General features: G+C 39.8%; 3 protein-coding genes across 5 annotated transcripts; 2 read left to right on the forward strand and 1 right to left on the reverse strand.

Moving 5' to 3' along the window:
• Positions 1–845: 845 nt before the first annotated feature.
• On the forward strand, positions 846–6783 carry LOC121184694. Of its 2 annotated transcripts, none has more exons than XM_041042516.1 (5): positions 846–929; positions 2053–2421; positions 4341–4649; positions 5036–5158; positions 5246–6783. In XM_041042516.1, the coding sequence occupies exons 2-5, from the start codon at positions 2073–2075 to the stop codon at positions 5335–5337; spliced, it is 873 nt and encodes a 290-aa protein (XP_040898450.1). In that variant the 5' UTR covers positions 846–929; positions 2053–2072; the 3' UTR covers positions 5338–6783. The 2 variants fall into 2 exon arrangements, with proteins under 2 accessions (XP_040898450.1, XP_040898449.1); XM_041042515.1 differs by lacking the exon at positions 846–929 and adding an exon at positions 1041–1214.
• A 1020-nt stretch (positions 6784–7803) lies between these two features.
• On the forward strand, positions 7804–10120 carry LOC121185182 (granzyme A-like). 2 transcript variants are annotated; one of them, XM_041043218.1, is made up of 5 exons: positions 7804–7873; positions 8077–8218; positions 8847–8985; positions 9411–9686; positions 9790–10120. In XM_041043218.1, exons 1-5 carry the CDS (start codon positions 7819–7821, stop codon positions 9946–9948), a joined length of 771 nt encoding a protein of 256 aa, XP_040899152.1. In that variant the 5' UTR covers positions 7804–7818; the 3' UTR covers positions 9949–10120. The 2 variants fall into 2 exon arrangements, with proteins under 2 accessions (XP_040899152.1, XP_040899153.1); XM_041043219.1 differs by having other exon boundaries at positions 7843–7987.
• Positions 10121–14789: 4669 nt separating this feature from the next.
• Positions 14790–19542, reverse strand: areg (amphiregulin). The gene is made up of 6 exons (XM_041042630.1): positions 19400–19542; positions 18435–18611; positions 18107–18335; positions 17800–17970; positions 16375–16488; positions 14790–14960 (listed from the first exon to the last, which is right to left on the reverse strand). Exons 1-5 carry the CDS (start codon positions 19434–19436, stop codon positions 16395–16397), a joined length of 708 nt encoding a protein of 235 aa, XP_040898564.1. The 5' UTR covers positions 19437–19542; the 3' UTR covers positions 14790–14960; positions 16375–16394.
• Positions 19543–19848: the final 306 nt, after the last annotated feature.

The following is a 19848-nucleotide window of genomic DNA, read 5'->3' on the forward strand; positions in this document are numbered from 1 at the left end:
ATAACATATAAGCAAAACTGAAATCATGACTGAAATGAAAACACTTTGAGAGGCCTACAGCAGCTTCCAAATTCCAATTGGTGCATGAGTATCTGCTGCAGCCCAAAATCTGAAACACAAACTCCTGAACTTCTGCCTTTATCATTATCTAAGCATACAGTTTATAAACTAAACACAGAGTAATTTACCATCAGTGCCAAGTCCTCAGAAACACTGTGCATCAGGTCCTGGATAAACCGGCTAAACAAGAACTAAACAAAGGTTTGTCCTTTCTGCTGCTGTTTAGAGTCTAGATATCACATCACTTTTAAGACCCTACCCTGCATATACACCTGTGATGAGAGGTGAACAAATCATAACTCTGATAAGTTAATTGTTCTTCCTGTAAATACTTCTCTTTCACATTCAAACCTGTTCTCGAACTGTCATTTCAGTAAACAGAGAGCAGAGAGTAAGATCACCTCACTCTCCTTTATAGACAAATCATGCATTTTAGAGGCTGTGGTAGCAGCATTGCATTTCAAGGTGACAAAGTACACTCAAACTTACATTATCCAAACTGCTAGCTCTTAAAATAGACTGCAGGGTGGAGCTACATGACAGTATTTTTAGCACCTCCTATAAAAGCTCAGCACCTTTCTCCTGGTGTTCAGTTACAGTTACGTTCAGCCTGTACACTTGGTTTGCAAAACTACACAATCAGTTTTTTCCATTCACCACTATTATCAGGAAGTGAAGTTTTGTTTTTCTTCAAACATGGCTCAAAGGTCTAATGATAGAATTATTGTTCTGCAGTGGCATTAGAGAAATATTTCAGGAAAGTGGAATCATCGCAAGGTAATGGGCAGGGATTGAGTATTTCAGGAGTAAAGTAAGTGAGTGGACACAGAATGTCTGAAATCTCCATTTGAGACAACATCATGAGACAGGTGAGCCGTCAACATAGCCACTCCCCCTTCTCCACTTCTTGCATCACCCCACATTGAGAGCCAGTTTTATAAACTTCCCAAGCAGAAGGAGTCTCAGGCAGACGAGGGGGAGAGATAATAGGTTGCATATTGCAGAGAATCTGCATAATCAGCACGATTTGGGATTGAATAAACTGTTGGATGGAACAGGAGAGAAAAAATAAATCACACCTTCCAGGAAAAAACACAGATTCTACTGCATGTTTGCCTATGAGACGCAGATTTTACAGAGACTGGCTGTTCTGGGTAACTGTTTCCAAACATTCTTTAACTTAAGCTTTGACATTGCACGTTGTAAGATTACTGGACTTTGTCATTGTGTTTCATAATTTAGAGAAATCCTGTACAATTTAATGCCAAGTGTAACAGCTGACATGTGTCAGTTATGTGTTATTTTTGAGTTAGAGCAACGTAATAAATCAGAGCACACCTGACAGACTGTTAATGTTTTCTGAAAATCTGTCATAATTGCAAGAACTTTAATATGACAATACCACCTGCAGCACATTACTAGAATCTTTATATTGATCTATTGTACTGGAAAAAAAATTAACCAAAAGAGTATCAGTCTGATAGCAACTGTATAGCTAAAGACAGAATGAGGTGAACTTATGGACAGATAATGAGACACGGTCCTGTGCATACACATTTTAAAAGGCCCCTATCTATCTTATATATGAGCAAATCTGAAAGAGAAACAAAACGTTTTGTGCCTCTTTGTGGCCATTACCATTTTGTCTTTGTAGTTGTTCTGCATCTCTTTGAGGTTATACTGTATATCTTTCTTTTAGTCATTATGCATTTCATTGTATTTGTGATTTGCATGTAGTCTTTTTTTTGTGTTTGTGTCTCTTAATGGTAATTTTGTGTATACTAAATATTACTGCACGTTTTGCAAACTAAGTATTTCAAAAGAAAAAAAAATGTAAAAACTCATTTTGGACTGGACTTTTTTTGGCAGATATGCAGTGTTAAACGTCAGGCTCAGTAATCCATTCATGGAATCACAGCCATTCAATAAGGTCGGAAACACAACACTGTTAATTACTCACCCATTTCCTCTCTGTCATATCCCTTGACTCAGTGGTGTGCCATGGCTTGGCAATGGGTCAGACCACCTCACAGCACTTCCTGGTGCAGCGATCCATGTCCTGGTCCAAAGCCCGGGAGTTCTGTAAGAGGCACTATGTGGACCTCGCTGTCCTAAACACAGAAGAGCAATATTTCACTCTCCTCAATGCCACCATTACAAACAAAGTCAGCTTTTGGCTTGGTCTGCAGCGCCAGAGCATCTTCAGTGGCTGGAGCTGGGTGAATGGGGAAGAGCTGAGCTACAAACTCTGGTACAGGAGAAATTATGAAGGCCGCTGCGCAAGTTTGGAGGCCATGTTGGAGGGAGACAAGAAGTTGCTGGCTCGCTATTGTGATGAGCAGCATATGTTTGCCTGTCAAGGTGAGTAATGTTTCATTGCAGCCACCATTGGACATGATCATAACAGTTTTAGATTACATAGCATGCCACAGAGAATCTAGCCCAGGGGTTGGCAACTTTAAATACTTAAATACTGGACCGTCTCCCACAAGAAGAGAAAACATCCGGAGCCACAAAACCCTTTTGACATCTAAAATGAGGATAACACTGTATATATCTTTTTTTTTACCTGTATGCTATGTATAAAAAACTATAGTGTGTTGCATTTATTAAATCAGTGAACTGATACAGAGATAACGAAATTTTATTTCTGTATGCAACAAAAACATTTTGAACTCCGAACAAAAGACGCTTGGTTGATGCTACCTTTCAAATAAAATACTCAATGTCTATTTGAGTCCTCCTCGTATTTATGAAATAAAAATCCTAACTTAAATTATCCACCTGCAGCGAACATAGACTGTATAAGACGTGGACGTAGCACCCGTGACGTCACCCATTGGTTTCGGGGAGTCGGTTTTGTGACCAAACCATGGGCAGTTGAGCTGCACCATCTTGGATTTTACTTTCCATATTTGGCGGAGAGGCGGTTACTCTGCGGGTCAGCCGGCCGAGAACCCGGCCACTTAGCTCGGAGCAACCGAGCTAGCCTAAGGCTAATCAGCTATTTACCGGCTTTCACCGCCACTATCCACTGGGCTATATATCCACAGTTACAGCAGCACACAAACAACAGCAGCCGCTTACTGACGGAGCTGGTCTGTCCATGCAATGTCGGACTTTTTAAACAGAAAAATGAGACGAAATAAAATTGTAGCCTAGTATTCCCACAATAAACGGACTCTGAGAGTACGGAACACACCGCAACGGCGTTCGTAACATTAGCTAGGTCCTCTATCTGTAACAGCAGCGACTATACATCGGCTATGAAGTCATAAGCTAGCGGCAAAATATGCTAATACATGCTAATTAGCGCAAACATCCAGGTAAAATAGTGAGAAATTTACTTACCGAAAAAACTGCAACACAGACTCCTTCGACGGTCGGTTAGTACAGTCTACACCACACCAAGCCATACTGTCACAAAAACCTATCCGAACATTGGTAAACAAACACGAACACTGCAGCCCCTGTCAACTACTGGAGGTAGCCGCCTAGCTCAGCCGTCAGCTGTCAACCTGAAAATGTTGCCGCCGGGTCTCGCACATCGGTGGTTGTGACGCATATTTTGAGCGACAAAAAATTAAAAACGTTTTATTTTAATGTTACAAGATCACTATAATCTTTTTTTAAAATTTAGAATTACATTAAACGAACTAAAATAAAAATAGATAAATACATTAAAATACTCATTCTTTATTTTCCAAAGTCACAGGGAGCCACAGCAGAGGGATGAAAGAGCCACATGCGGCTCCGGAGCCTCGGGTTGCCGACCCCTGATCTAGCCCATCCCACAACTTATGGTACAATGTTTGCCTGTCCCATCATTATGTGTTGTGATTGATGAGGTAGGTAGTAGTAGGAAAGGACAGGTGAAAATGATAAAATGAATGATGGCTGAATTCCATTTTTTGTGTTCTTGTATTATGCATGCTTACTCACTGTCACACTTTCATGGCCTACTGGAATAATTGAGTTGAACAGAACCATTACTGATGTTATTAAGAACACCTGTGTTTGTTTCCTCCTACCTGCTTAGAGCCAACCGCAGCCTAAACCCTAACCATTTGTTTATTGTGATGCTGGATCTTAACAGAGCCATACCCTAACCCCAACCAGTTATATGTGCGATGTCTAACAACAACAATGTAACGTAAGACCTAACCACAATCATGGGAGGCAATGCAACAAAGGGGAAACAGACTTTCACGCAAAACCTACTCAGGTGAACTGGACTGGTGTGAAAGTGATCTGATTGACTTGTCAATTCTCATTCACAGGTCCAGTTTCCCCACAACAAGTTATGGTGGACTCAGTGGGCGCTGATCAGTTAAATCTCAGCTGGAACCTGTCTGCCTTTATGCAAATGACACCACACAGTTATAACGTGACAACATGCACAAGCACATGTGACACGCACTTTTACTCCTCCACCAATGGCTCCACCTTCATGAACATCAGCATCTCCAACTTAACTTCAACCACTAAGTACTTCATCAAGATCGTTGCCTTTGTTTTTCGGCCTGACAGTGTTACTGGTGGAAATACTCTCCTTCAGAGCGACCCCATAACTCTACAAGTCAAAAGAGGTAGGAGGGACTTAAATGTAATTTATGTACTAGGAATTTTGTGTGGACCAGTCTGTTTTGTGTTGCTGCAGGTTTCTTACATTATGATATATTTGATCATCAACAGTTTAAATAATGAATTCGCTGTTCATAGTTTTTAGTCAAACAAAAAAATGGCATACACTTGTGACGTGATTACAAACTGAATCATTCGAGTTTTTTTATTGATCTAAAGAATCTTGGTTTAATCAATAAAATTAATCACTATTAGCTGCCGCCCAGCCTACAGTATATGGGAGAGGGCTTTGAGATTTGATTTTAAAAGAAAAGTTCACTATAAATAAAATTTATTGTTATTATAAACTCTTATTTGTGTGTAATGCATCTTTGTCTTTTCTCCTCCATAGCGGATTCTTATGAGCAGGACAAAGTCATCACTGTCACTTTGAAGTTGCTCAAGCTTGTGTATCTGGCTCTTCCTCTGTTGATTCTTTTTTGTATCCTGAAAAAAGACAAGCCTCCTGTCTTGTGTAAGAAAATTAATATACTAAAATACTCCTCATGGCAAACAAGCATGGCAAACACGCATCCTTGATGTGCTCTTTTTTCTTTTTCAGATGGTGATGCTGATTTTGAGTCAGATCATGATGTCTCATCAGTGGAAACAATTATTGATGTGATCCCTGAGAAAACCAGAAGAATGGGCTGAAGGTTGGGGTGGGGGGTGGGGTGTCTGCACCTCCACTGAAAAATCCATGAGATTTGGGTCTAGAATCTATATGGTTTCATCTAGACTTTGTATTGATTTACTATCATCTTATCGTCTCTTCCACTGAAACCGACAGACTACCTGCATCAATTTATTATTCAGTCATTTTTAAGATAATGTAAACATAGCATAAGCTAATGTGTTAGCACGATTGATCTACAGTGGACACATGGATGACTGTGGTGTCAACAAAAAGGTTTACTTCAGGCTGGGAAGCATGTGATCTCTATTATGAGGCCCTCTTTCTGTCTAGATTAAGTTAAGATTAGTATTGTAAATTCAACAAAGGAAACCACAAACATGTTCTCTAGTTATTAGTAGTGTAGTTTTATTATTAAACCGTAGGTGGCACCAGCCTTTCTGTGACTTCATGTGAGTGCAGATGTGAAAGAAGAATTCCTAAAGTATTAGCTACAATTTTTGTATTTCATTTTTTTTTTTTTTGGGGCTTTTGTTCTTTACAGATAATGTGACAATTAAAACTTCACAAAGGGATTATGTTAGTTGGTTTATTTCAAAAGGCAAAATGTCAATAAATGTAAAATCGTCCAGTGTTAGTTGAGAAGGGTAAACTTCATCTGGTATCCCCAGCCAGAATTTATAAAGAACCCTAGGAACTGATGTGAACTCTTTCAGTGAAACTATATAGCCTATGAGAAGATTTTATTCCAAATCAAGGCTTAAAGTGAAACATTAGTGCATTAACATGCACTGTTACGTTATTTGTATTAGTTTTTGTTTGTTTTGTGTTCTTTGCTATCAGTGCAGACTACATAATATAAAATTTTATATATTTACTAACATCATTTTTAAGAGACAGTGTCAATAAGCCACACTTACTATGTCAAATGTTTTGAAGCTTTTTGGGGTATTGAATTTATTTGGATGTTTTGGATCGAAAGCAAAAATTCACATTTTAAAGCAGTAAAACAACATTTACACAATACTCTTAATCTAAGCTAAGCATTCAGAACAGTTGTGACAATTAAGGAAATGGACATGAACTGCATAAAGAAATCTTGCCGTTCTCATGTGTCTCAGGCCTTTAGGCTTGGTCTTTTTGAGCTCTGAGTACATTTGGGATATTATGTAATATTCTGTTTGGGATACTGAACAACACTTTACTTAACAGTAGAAATGTACTGTACAGGGTTCCTATTAAATTAGAGTTTCTAAGACCTGTCAATGTGTAAAAGTATGATGGAAAGCCAGTGGGGACAATAGGGCTTAGAATAATCTCCCAAGGAGAGATACCAAAAAATTTTAAAACTCGCATTACTGCCTGCAGCAGGCAAGAGAAAGTATTCAAGACTTTGAAATATGACTTTGAAATCAAAGACTTCTTAATACTTTATAAGGTCTTTTTTTTTTTTTTTTGACCTGCAGATGCCCTTATTGTAAGCAGCTTGTTGCTGTCTTTGATTTAACCAAGGGGCATATGAATAAATGAATGTACAACAACTGATGTGAGGACTCTTTTTCTTTTCCTTTGGGCGCATTTGAAGAAAATGAAACCAAAACTCCACATTTTGGTTTCTGGCAGAGGGTTAATGGGAGAATCTTATAATTACTCTCATACCTGTATGATACATGTGAAACACACACTCAGCAGATAACTATCTTAGTATAAAGAGAAGAAATGAGTGGAAACAGCTAGCCTGGCTCTGTCCATAGATAAAAAACTGCTAGCACCACGAACATCTCATCTTAACACATTGTCCCTTGTTGAATTTATTCCTAAGTCAAGCTGTTTTAAGGGGTGTTTTGTGCTTTTAATTGATTAAATGAAGCAGATATGATTCATGATTTTGTGAGATATAGAGGTGTTGGTAGGGTGGATTTTATTTACCCTCTGGACTGAGCAAGCTGAAAGCTGAGCTAACCAGCTATGGGCTGAAGCTTCATTTTTAGTGCACAGACATGAGAGTGGTATTGATCTGACTCTGCTAAAGGTCAAATATGCTTATTTTCCAAAATGTAAACTATTTATTTTTAGATAACATAGTATCCAATCTTTCCAACAATAAAACCCACTGAGTTTTTCTTCTTCTTCTTTTTTTTTTGCCCTTCATATTTTCCTTCCAGTCGCCTGGTTTCACGTTAGCTTTCCTCTGAGTCATAACATAACATAATTAAAAACACTCATTAAAGTATCTGATCTGAAAAGGTCAATAACAGCAACCTGTTCTGTTCACATAAATGTGTGAACCCTGATAACATGAGCTGCATCACGTAACTAAAAAAAAAAAACAAAAAAAAAACAAAACCCAAGCCCCCACCGCAAAACCTGTGAATACAATGGGTATGATGACGGGAATAATTACCACAGGCTTCCATTTAGAGTTTTTACACATCATCATCATTTACACATCAGTTCTCATGCTTGTCATGCTTGCGTCCATTCTGCTGACTCGTGTTTCCATGGTCAGACCACATCCTTTGAGCTTAACACATAAAGACAAGTGTGTGCATCAAGGTGGGTTTCAGTGAATTTCACCATCACATCAAAGAGAGGGGTAAAAAGAAATGTTCTGCTTGAGGGATTTTACCGTTTCTTTGTCTTGCATGGTCCTCCTCTTTGTCTGGTCAAGTGAGTAATTACTGATTCCTTTGTCTGCTTTTGTTTTTGTTTGTTCTGTTTTGTTATTAAATGACTTGTCTGAATATTTTCTCTCTTAGGTCATGGCTCTGAGATTATTGGTGGGAAAGAAGTGCAGCCTCACTCGTTGCCTTTCATGGCTCTGCTGCAGACCAACAGTCCAGTCTGTGGAGGGATACTGATCGATCCATCATGGGTCCTGACTGCTGCCCACTGCAAAGAGTAAGAATAAGATATATATGTTCCTATATACATGTATATATGTTCCTTCGTGTCCTTCAAAACATATTTGTTGTTGCAAATTAGTTGTATTTGAACAGAATTTCTTGGAGACAGGGCTAAATATTTGATCTTTCATCAATGGTTTAAAAGTTAAAAGTTCTCACTAATGAGTTACACAAGTATGTAAGATACACTCCCCTACTATTGGATATGAAAGCAGATCTATAAATGAAAAAAATCTGCCTGTATGAATTTAGTGAGAGTGAAAATAAACATTACAGTTTTGTTTCAGTCCACACCTGACGACTACCACACAGTCATATCAGCTCTGTCACGGGGCAAACTCTCCATTCAACACTCAACATCACATCAATCCATTCAACACTTGTCAGCCACCGCTGAAGCCACAGCTCTTACTAACACTGTGAAAACACAATGCTTTGGGCCCACGTGTTTCTCTGGGGCTCAGTGAAAGCTGCATCTTGACCTTATGACCATGACCTTATTAGATCATGTGACAGTGGCAATTGTGATAAAGTCATCATTTTATCATTGCCTTATCCACTCCTGGCATGTTAACCTTTTGTTATGTGGAGTCTAACATAGTACTGTGTTTTTGGTCTTGCAGCATTAAGACGGTGTTGCTGGGGGTGCACTCCATCGAAGCTAAGGAAAGTGATTCCAGGCAGGTCACAAAGGTGAAGAAGCATTTTCCTCATCCCTGCTATGACAGTGAAGAGAATGTCAATGACCTCATGTTGCTCAAGGTAAGGTACCATTACCGTAACCAATATGAATTCCCACCTAGATGAAGCATAGATGTAACAATTTGCATAGTGTGGAAAAGTGGTTCAGGATGATTGAGAATCATATTTGGAGCAAGTTTGAAGTTTGAAATCAGTATTTGCTTGTTTAGTTTGTTTAGGCGGGAGACACCGTGGAAACTATATTTAATCCAAATGGAGTAAGTGCCAGTGCACAGTCAGACAGTCACTTATCTTAAAATGCTCGTCTTCGACTAATGTTACTCAAACACTGAATGATACGAGCAGTAATCTAGTAAACCTCTCATCTCCAATATTTTTATGTCCATTCATCAATCCATTTAGCTATCCATTTATGTATGAAGACAACTTAAAGATTGCCACAGTCAATAAGCAATGATCCTTTATTTTTTTATTTTACATTTCAGCTAAGCAAATCAGTGAAGCAAACGCAGACAGTAAAATGTCTCCAGTTGGATAACACTGTCCAAGACCCAGCAGCTGGCACCAACTGTCTGGTGGCTGGATGGGGGAAAACAAAAAACAATGTCAAGCAAATGTCAGACGTCCTGAGGTCTGTCAATGTGACTGTGATCGACAGAGTGAAGTGCAACTCTCCTGAGTATTACAACTACAAACCAGTTATCACCCATGGCATGATATGTGCTGGTTCAAATGGCAAAAACTATGCTGATACCTGTCAGGTAGGTATGATTTTAATTTCTTGTGCAGGAAGCAGACTGCCACAGTCCACATCAGTGCCTGAGTTGCCTAGAAATAACCATCATGCATTTATTGTCTTTGTAGGGTGATTCAGGAGGTCCACTGCTGTGCAATGGAAGGCTAGTTGGAGTCACTTCTTTCGGATTTAAGTGTGGCCAGATTAAAAAGCCTGGAGTGTACTCTTTTATCTCAGAAAAACAACTCAACTGGATCAAAAAGACAATGAAGAAATCTGAAATATAATAAGCCCCCACTGATTTTGTGTTTGCAACCATGTTAACCACTTCTGTCTTTGGCCCTTTTTTTATGCTACACTCTCCGTATCCTAATTAGATGCACACCAGGAGGATTTATATCATAGATGTTTGCTTCTGCTGCAATAAAACAAAGCAAAAGAGATTTTTTTTTCATCTAACCAATGGCCCATCAGATGGGCCATTGGTTAGATGAAAAAAAAATGGGCCCCATCTTGTGACATTCATTCTGTTCAGTGGTAAATCTGTTCACAGATTAATCACTTCCTGCATCAAAGGCAGAGACAGAACCATAAAAAGGCTCCTTGTCTTCCTTTCTCTCTTTCCTAGTTTTATTTTGATATTTATTCCACCATGTCACATTCAAAATGCATTCTCATTACAGTAGCTCCTAATTACACATCTTTCAAATTAAAAACAGAGCCTTTTCTATGTTGTGTTTTCTCTCCTCCTAATCTTTCAGTGGAGGTGCTGCTAAAACTGTTCACTGCATGAGACAATTATAGTAATGTCAACACAGAGAACACAAAGTTCTCAACCACAAAAAACTGCATATTAAGACCCCACACAGGAAACATGCAAAGTGTTGCAGTGGTGCAAAGGTGATTTGATTCAAATACTGAAGAACAAATTAAGACTAGACACTTATCGAACACATCCACTTCCCGTAAAGGGAAATGTTTGCTAATGTCATCAAAGCTGGTACAGTAACACTTTTGAAAGGATTATTCATCATTTCTTTTGTCTTCCTTATCTTAAATTCATGTGAGCTGACAATGGCCCATTTGTCTCTCTGTAATATTTGCTCTCCACTTTAAATTCTTGTGGCTTTGTCAGGTGGCACAGAAGTGAGCTTAGCCCACAAGTCATTTCTATGCACCCTGTCTTTAAGACAGCTGTAATGTGGCACTGCCGCTCAGTTTTCAAGCTACATCAGTAGGTGGTGCTCTCTACTGGAGTACAAAAAGGAGATTTCACTCAGTTCAGGTTCATAAGACAGATACATTTTCTGTTCTCCTTATCTCTCAAAGAAAAAGCAATGTTTTCAGTAAAGCAACTTACATACCTCAGTCATCTAGCTGCTCTATTTTTTGTTTAAACATGTTCTATTACTTTCTACCAAATAGTTGCCTTGATCTTTATCTGTCATAAAAAATGAAGAAGAATAAATATTTTCCTTTACTTCTCAATAGAACTGGGTGTGATTGCAGTTGTATTTCTTATTGAAGCACGCTAACATTTGATTAATGCTAATCCTGGTCCACAGCTGACTACTGCTCATGAGAATATTTTAGCAGGTATTAAGATAGTTTTGCAGGTATTTGTTCATAAATCAGAGTATTGTATAAATTTAAATTTTGACCTGATGATGGAACCAGAGGAAAGGTAAAGGGATCACCAGAGATATTACAATTCATCCTGAGGGGAACAGGACTGTCCATCAAATATTTGTTGAGATGGACTACAAATCTCAACCTCATTGTGCCACAGGTGGAAAGGTCAGGGGATCACCAAAGTATGCAGGAATCATCATCTGGGGATCATGAATGTCTGTAGGAGATCTGACAGCTATCCACCCAAGAGCTGTGGAGATATTTTAGCCTGGACCAAAGTGGACCATCCGTAGAGCCACACCACAAGCATGGATGCAAATTATCTGCTAAACGATCTCTGTCATTTTGCTAAAATTGAAGCCCATGTAAGAAACTGTGTAAAAACTGTATAAAAACAAAAAGAAAAGAAAAAAAAACACTTTCCTTGGCAGGTGACCTGCTCCTTTGTAAAGGAGAAGGAAAAAAATGTCACCACACCCAGGAAATTCCAGCATGTCCTTTATTTGAGCTCTAAGTGAATTATCACTGACCAACCATCTGCCTGTGTGTTTACTCTGTTTCCATGGTCACCCACAAAAGCTCACGGGCCCACCTCAGTGCCACCGAAACTATCAAAACCCACCACACCCATATAATTTTTTTTTTTCAAATGGATGAATGCAGGAGTATGCATGAATGTTTTTGGCATTTAAATAGCCATTTCTGCCATGGTGATCACTGTCTCTCTCTCTCTCTCTCTCTCTCTCTCTCTCTCTCTCTCTCTCTCTCTCTCTCTCTCACACACACACACACACATACACACACACACACACACACACACACACAAGAGTAAATGTTTACCTGGAATTGCATCACCTGTGTGTGAGCTGCCCACCTTGCCTCACCTTTCCCTCACAAGTGACGCAGCACCATACGCGCACAGTGAAATCTTGTTTTATGAAGGCAACTGGAAATTGCTGAAGCCTGGTGGGTGAGTCTTTATACAACTGAATGACAAATACATGTCTCAAATCACACTGTCCCAAATATAAGATTGAAAGGCAACTGTCAATTTTGCAACATTTGTTTTCAGATAAAGACTTAAAGGAAATTTTCCTACTTTTAAAGCAACTGTTACCCAAAGAGTAAAGAAAAAAAATCTCTAGTCCATCTTACAATACAGTGCTCATGCATATGTAAACTGAAAGTTTTTGGTCAAAGTAATCATTCCTCTCCTTTCCGTGCAGGTCATGAAACAATCCTTTCTGAGTGCAACTGCGTTGGGAAACATGGGACAAAATCCACAGTCCTCAGTCTGTACAATAATGCACAAAAAGTTCAACTGTAGCTGATGTCAGACTTTATCAGTCCAGATTAACCAATGTTCCAAATGTAATCTTTTTAGTATGCAGTTCCCCCATTGTGTTTCCTTGCTGAGCTGCCACGGATGTATACAACCTCATCGTAGCATGATTTTTTTTTCATGCCAAAACTCAAGCAATCAACCTGCAATCTTAAATTCTTATCAATATCAAAAGTTGCCTCTTTCTGCTCAGATTAACTGCACGTGTGCCGATTTTTGAGGACTATATTGTCAACGAAGACGTTAAAATTATGAGTCTTGTGTTGCTACAATGTTTGTTTTGTTATTTTCTCCAAAGTCAATTGCAAAAGTTCTGCAGAAATCTCTTGGACTCTTTGCAAGTGGTGGAGGAAGATAGAAGCTAATAACAATTCTAGGTAAATCGTTTCTGAGAATTATGAAGATCGTGTCTTCGTAAGACTTCTGAGAATAAAGTCTGAACGGTGAATTCACAGAACTCACTAGATCAGTCTGACTTCAGTCTCTCGGTACCTATATCAGCATGTGAAGTCAGGATTGTGATGTTTCAGAAACCTGACTTAGAGTTGTTCTCTTATTCTTGACGTGTGAAACCTCAAGAATAAGAGTTGTTCTCTTATTCTTGAGGTTTCACACGTCTCAGTTTTCTTAACCTTCATTCTGTTGATGGCGAATCATTTAAACTCATGCTGTGCAGCCAAGCTTTGTTCAGACCCACAAAACTTAAATTTGAATGCCAATGGGAATCCAGAGGTTCCCAAAGACACCAAATATGTCGGGTCAACCTTTGAGCAAACATGTATCAAATGATGCACAAGGCATTTAAAATATTCTAATTTTATGTAGTGATGCAGCCATAAAGTGTGTAAACATCATACAGCTTAAATAAAGAGCTTAAACAAGCTGCTACAGAACTTAAATGATATTGTCAGACAGTGTGAGACAAGCTAATGTCTATGATATCCAAGCTCCTAACAGACTATCTAACACATATATACAATCTACAAATGATTTTTTCCAGAATAAGCATTAGACTATGAACATGCAGGGGACTTCATGAATACTGTGTGTAAACTATGCATTTTAGAGACACCCATCAGGCATCTTTGGAGCTGAATATTTTCTCACTTCCATACAGTTCCAAGAATAGAGTTCAGTGAGGCCATCAAAGGGGTGGCCAGGAGTTTGTTTGGCTGTTAACACCCTTCATTTAAGATCAGCATTAAGCTTGACATCTAGTTGTCATCTTCTTGTGGTTATGTTGTTGTATTTTTCTTTCTTCCTTTTTCTTTTTTTTTTAAATCAGTGTCTCCTGAGTTCTGTGCTGCACTTTGTAAGAAACCTGTGAAACTGCGCTGCCTTCTTTGTGCACAGTCTATTCTAAGCTCCTTTGTTCTGAACCGTCTAATTATGTTCAAGTGTTTGTTTGCATTTGTGTCAAAGAACTTCAAGTTACCTGGATCTTCCCAAAATAGCTCAGACCAGACACGCCCCTGCTTCTTCTCCCAGTCTACCTGTGCAGCAGCACATCATCTACCCATTCACAGGCTCTGAACGTCACTCCGCTGTCAAAAACACTCCAGTGCCATAGCAACACAAATACTGGTGGGTTTGTGAGTGCGGTTTAATGCCAGTGTAAGGCATATATCTGTGTGTTTTTCCTCAAAATAAGTTGGTTTATCTTCCAACTCTCAAACACTGAATTGGTACAAATTCATTTGATGGTCCAGCTTGTCACGCAGACACTCAGAAAGATTTTCCAGTCTCTCATGCTTTTGTGTTGCTCTTATGATTCTCTGAATTCCTCAGTGATGTCAGTGAGTTTTCTGAGAGCCTCACTCAGGGTTATTCTTGTCTGTTGAATCTGTGTTTGGCTAAAAGGCTGAGGTGTTTGTGTGAGCAGGGGGCTGAGGTATGGGATGCATCCAGAGATGGGAATGTAAACACAAAAGTCAGGCAGAGATGCATGAACAAATAACACTTTCACATAACACTGACACACTTTATTGGCAATCAAATTCCATCCCTTTTCCAGACTGAGATGAAGAGCGTTTCTCTGACCTAAAACAACAGCAGTGCAATAAATAAAACCGAACCTACAGATCATCAAAGGACTGAATGCTCAGCATTCACACATAATGGACATCATAACAATAGTCCAACGTACAAACAATCATATAGTTGTTAGCAATAAATAATGACACTAAATAAATTACATTCTAACAAGTCCTGGACAGTGGGTTTTTTTTTTTTACACAGCATCTAATGAAGCAGTCTATCAATTCCACTTCTTTGTCAGGTCCTGATACTCCTCTGGTCTGTTTCGTCTTTGAATCGTGCAGCTGGCTGAGGGAAAGACAGAGAGAAACCAAGGATCAGAAAATGCAGAAACGTAGAAACAACGAGCATTTTAAAAGAAAAACAACCATGCAACATTTAGTTCAAAACAACTTCAAATAACTGCACAGACCATGTCATTGAAAGTAAAAATCAAGAATTCTGGTTGGCTTTGCACAAAGGGAAGTTAGCCAAAAGGTATTTGGAAGAAAAAATCAAAGGCAAGCGGTAAAATTATTACTCAAACTGCTCATTGTTTAAGGACCTATTGCACAGTACGACTTTGACGTATTGTACGTGCCATGGCAAGATTATTAGGAACATTTTGGGCGTGCACCATTTTTGTTTTAACTCCAAATTAAGTGGTTTAAATATTCCGGCTAACAACTTCCATTTTATATCCCATATCTCAGCGACTGGTTTGGTGTCATGAAAATTATGAAAACAAGTCCAAAAAAAAAAAATTATCCTTTAAATACACAAATAAAACAATTTATCGCCCACAAACTAATAAACATAATGTGATTATGATTTTAACTGCCTCTTACTGTAGCCTATGTGTGAGTCAGACTTGCTTTTCTCTGGGTTGACAGTGAGCGGCGTGCAGGCTATGAGGAGAATGCTGCACAGCCGCATTGTTTGTCTCAAGGGTAAAATTTCTGTGTGTGTCTAAACATGTGAAGTCTGGATATGTGTGTGCGTGTGTTGCTCAGTGAGATCTGACCACATGTAAATGGAGTAATTAAGCTCTTACAGCAAGGTCATCACGTGTAGTTAGTGTGTCAGTAATGTTATTGTTTGGACGCACAGGTGAATGTGTACGACTGAGCGTGTGGTTTTTCTTTACGCTGGTATGCAGCGCAGAGATGGGACAGGCTTAGACAACCCTGGCTAATCCTGACTAATTCTTCTAGTGGGGATTCCTCTTTGCATGATGCAACTCGCTGCATTCAATAACAACAACAACAAGCGTACGGGCTGTTCTGTCACTCTCTGAGCCCACTCTTTCCTGTTTGGCTTAAGATTCACGTGAGCAGAGTCCAGACCCCACCCTGGGAGGACTTAAGCAAGACTTTTGGAAGAAATACATCACCAAAATATACACCACCGGAAATAAAGGAGGCCTTGATTGCATGTCCTGCTTCTATGGCAGAAATCAGCCAGCACACCTATCCATTAGCTGAAGCCTATCCCAGCTGACACTGGGTAGGGCAGGGTACACCTGTCCAGGGTGGACAAGACGCTAGTCTATCCCAGGGCCCAACCAGTACAGTTGAAATAACTATGTACAGTATTCTTAAGATGGAACTGAGTTTTCTGTGTGTTGATAACTTGACACAGTAAAATGTCAAGCAATTTTAAAAATACAGTGAGCATGTGCTTCTGTGTAAGTCAGTCAAACGCTCAGCGACACGACACCTACCTCATCGTAGCCTGGTGCTCTCACACCACAACGTCACCAGCAGGTTTCTGTAGCTTCTCCTGCTCCGGCCCAGTTCCCAGGTAGGACGCCAGGTAGTTTTTCTGTGACCTGTAACTGCAAAACATATTCAACATGAGCATAAAAGCTCATAAAAGCAGACCATAAAGTATAATGATTATTAAAGTGAACAATTTTTAAACACTGCTCTGATCACTCTGATCACTCTGATCAGAAATTAAATTGCTAGTAGTTTTGCTTTCACTGAGTTCAACTTTCTCATCACCCTCCTGCTTCCGTATTTCTGGCTCAACTGGCTGTAAAGATTTAATTGCGCTGCTGCCAGTTATATTTGCACCCTCTTGGACTATTGACTTTGTCCCACATTCAAACAACAGCTGTGATTCAGTTTCATACTGATAACGAATATGTGATTGTACTTTTAGTGAGTTGCCACACTATTGCAGTAAAGTTATAATAAAGTTTGACTAATACATGCAATCATTGATGTGCCACTATTTATGCTGATTTCAATACCAGTCTACAATAAAAGTAATATGAAACATGAAATTTATAGAGGATATTGAGTCTTTTGAAGGTGGTGAGCAATACCTGTATAGTGTGGGTGTGTTTGGGTGTGTTATGTGTCTTCTGGTGTGTCAGTGTGTCTGGATGCCAGGAAGTGTTTCTGGGCAGGATGTGTGGATTGTAATGTGTGTTGGGATTTGCTGGGGTGTGGATGGTTGCCCTCATGCGTGTTTGCTTAAAGCTTCAATAATCTGCCCTATAACAGTTTTAAAGGATAAAGAAGAATAAGACGACTTTAGCTCCAAACCACTGGCATCAGGTCTTGTCTTAGTATAGTTCCAGCTGTTGTGAAAAGTAGTACCAAAGCAAAGGAGAACCCCAGGAGTTCAAGATGCCTTATACAAAAGGGGTGAGATGGCCAAAACATATAACGTTGGTAAATCCAGCTTTCCCTGGACAAATTTGTCACCGTCTCTCACTTCTTGTTAGGACACAGTTTGCACTTTTCTCTAAATGTAAGGACATTTCTCTCTTCCTCATAAAGATACACATTCTGGGAAAAGCGTAGTGGAGCACTGGAGCATTTCAGTCCCCATGTAAAATTATATATACATAAGAACAGATAATGTTGCTTGAGGAAGAAATAGATAAATGTGTTCTGTGTTTATCGCTGTAACCTCTGTTGGCTTAAGCAGGGTTTAGACTGCCATTAAGGTACAGTTTTCACCAGTTTTACCATAAGATCCCAAACTGGCTTCCCACCTACTAACACTACTGTTCCTTGCAGCCAGGGAATGAGGCCAGGTTACTGCAGGGTGTCTTTTTTGTCTGTGTTACCTCAGCCTTTAGAACAGCTTTAAAATCAAAATGTGTGCCTCTGTGTGACACATGCATACTCACTGAGCACAGGTCATGAGCAGGATGGCAGTGCAGCTGATGACCGACAGGACCACAGCAATGATCACTAAGACCGTCTGCACCAGCTCAGTATCACTGTTCTCCCTGGACTTGGTTTTGATTGTCTCCAGAGTCTGGATCCCACAGCGCTCCCCATCATAACCCTTCATACATCTGCAGAGAGGGAGTTAACAGAACAAACTGATTTCGTTAGTGATGAAGAACAGGGTAACTGCAGCAAATAGATATACTGTAGGCGCTCATATTCACCCACATACAAACACTCAAAGTAAACTGATGCTACACTCACATGCACACTGGTTCCGGCAGGCCCTCTATGTGCTTGCAGTAACCATGAATACAGTAACCCAGGTGGGTGGAGGTGCAGGGATCCTCCGTGGTGCTGAAAGTCGAAGTGTATCCGTTGGTGAAGACCGTGTGCTCGGGGTTCAAAGGAGTCGTGGCTTTGCCCCTCTGCCTGCTCTTCCTTTTGCTTTTGCCTTTCCTTTTCTTCTTCTCATCTTTACTGGGGTGCAACTCTGTAGCAGGAGAAATTTCAAGTGAAGCTGTAACTAAGGTTTATGGTATCATTTTGACTGATGAATTTTTAATCATGGCAAAAATTTTGGTCATCTTACCGTGAAGGCTGACATTTTCATTGTCCCCTCCTGAAAGCTCCTCGCCTATCTCCAGATCGTCATCGTCGCTCAGCAAACTCTGGAGGCCCTCCCCGGAGGCCGGACCCCCAGTTACTCCAGCTAGTTCACTGGAGTATATGGCCTCGGATCCCTGAGCACCTAGAGCACTGCAGACTACTGTAAAACCGACATGACAAAAAAAAAGAATTAGGATTGAGATCACATCAAATGCTCGTAGAGCTATGAAAACGATAAAGAGCAATTAGGGTCACGGTTCACATCATGTGATGGAGTTGAAACTGTGATGACTTCAGTGTTTTATATCTACACTCAGTATTTGGGATAAGATAAGGAACGTCAGTCAGAAAGTCAGTTCTTTTAGTGTTCTTTTTTATGGTCACCTGCAGCCTAAGGTTTCTTAGTTACTTTCCATTGACATTGTATTCAGAAATCTTGGCCCTTTATCAACTGACTCATCCATTCATCTTAAAATATTGAGGGCAATCTGAGCTCTCAAATTAGATACACGCTTTATAAACACTAAAACCAGTACAACCAGTCCACATCCAGAACAGTTCTGTGTAGCCTTGTGTGAATGAATGAACAAAGGCATCATTCACACAAAGTAAGAACAATGATGAATAACACTCAAAGACTCGTGAAGTATTTGAAAAATGTTGACCTTTTGCAGCATCTACCATTGTACAATGATTTGGCCTGATAATGATTCAGAGACATCTTGACAACCAGAGGCGCTGCACTTCTGAAACGATTTTTTTTAAACATCTGAATATCTCTCTCCTGCCTGACAAGTCCTCGCTTGCAGAGACATTTCTTCTTTTCTTTGATTTACAGGCTCCTCTGCACACACACACACACACACACACACACACACACACACACACACACACACACACCTACACACACACAAAGCACACAGAAAATAGGTACAAGTCCAGACTTACCGAAGCACAGGAGACAGGTGAGGATGAGAGGGTTCATATCCCAGGAAGAGTGTGTTTAGTGTATGATAGTCCTGCGCAAATCTCTGTGTGTTTCTGAGTGTGAGGTGTCTGTTTGTCCCCTGCTGATAGAGATTGTGCTTTGCTCTCTTTACCTCTACTGGGCGCAGCTTTTATAGACCAACGCCTGCCTCTCAAGTCCAAGGAGAAAGAAGGGTGTGTGTGTGTGTGTGTGAGTGAGTGTGTGTGTGTGTGTGTGTGTGTGTGTGTGTCTAGTGATTAATCTGCCTTGGGGCAACACATTTTGCACCTCATGTCCTCACACATGACAAAGCTTCTGTTGGAGAATAATTAGTCTGAACGAGACTGAGACAGAAAACAGTTTGATGTATTCTGACTTGTTTCTCGTTGCCATTAAAACACACAGAAACATTTGTTCCTGTTTCTTTAAT

Source organism: Toxotes jaculatrix, chromosome 7, assembly GCF_017976425.1.
Source record: "Toxotes jaculatrix isolate fToxJac2 chromosome 7, fToxJac2.pri, whole genome shotgun sequence".
Classification (NCBI taxonomy): Eukaryota; Metazoa; Chordata; class Actinopteri; family Toxotidae; genus Toxotes; species Toxotes jaculatrix.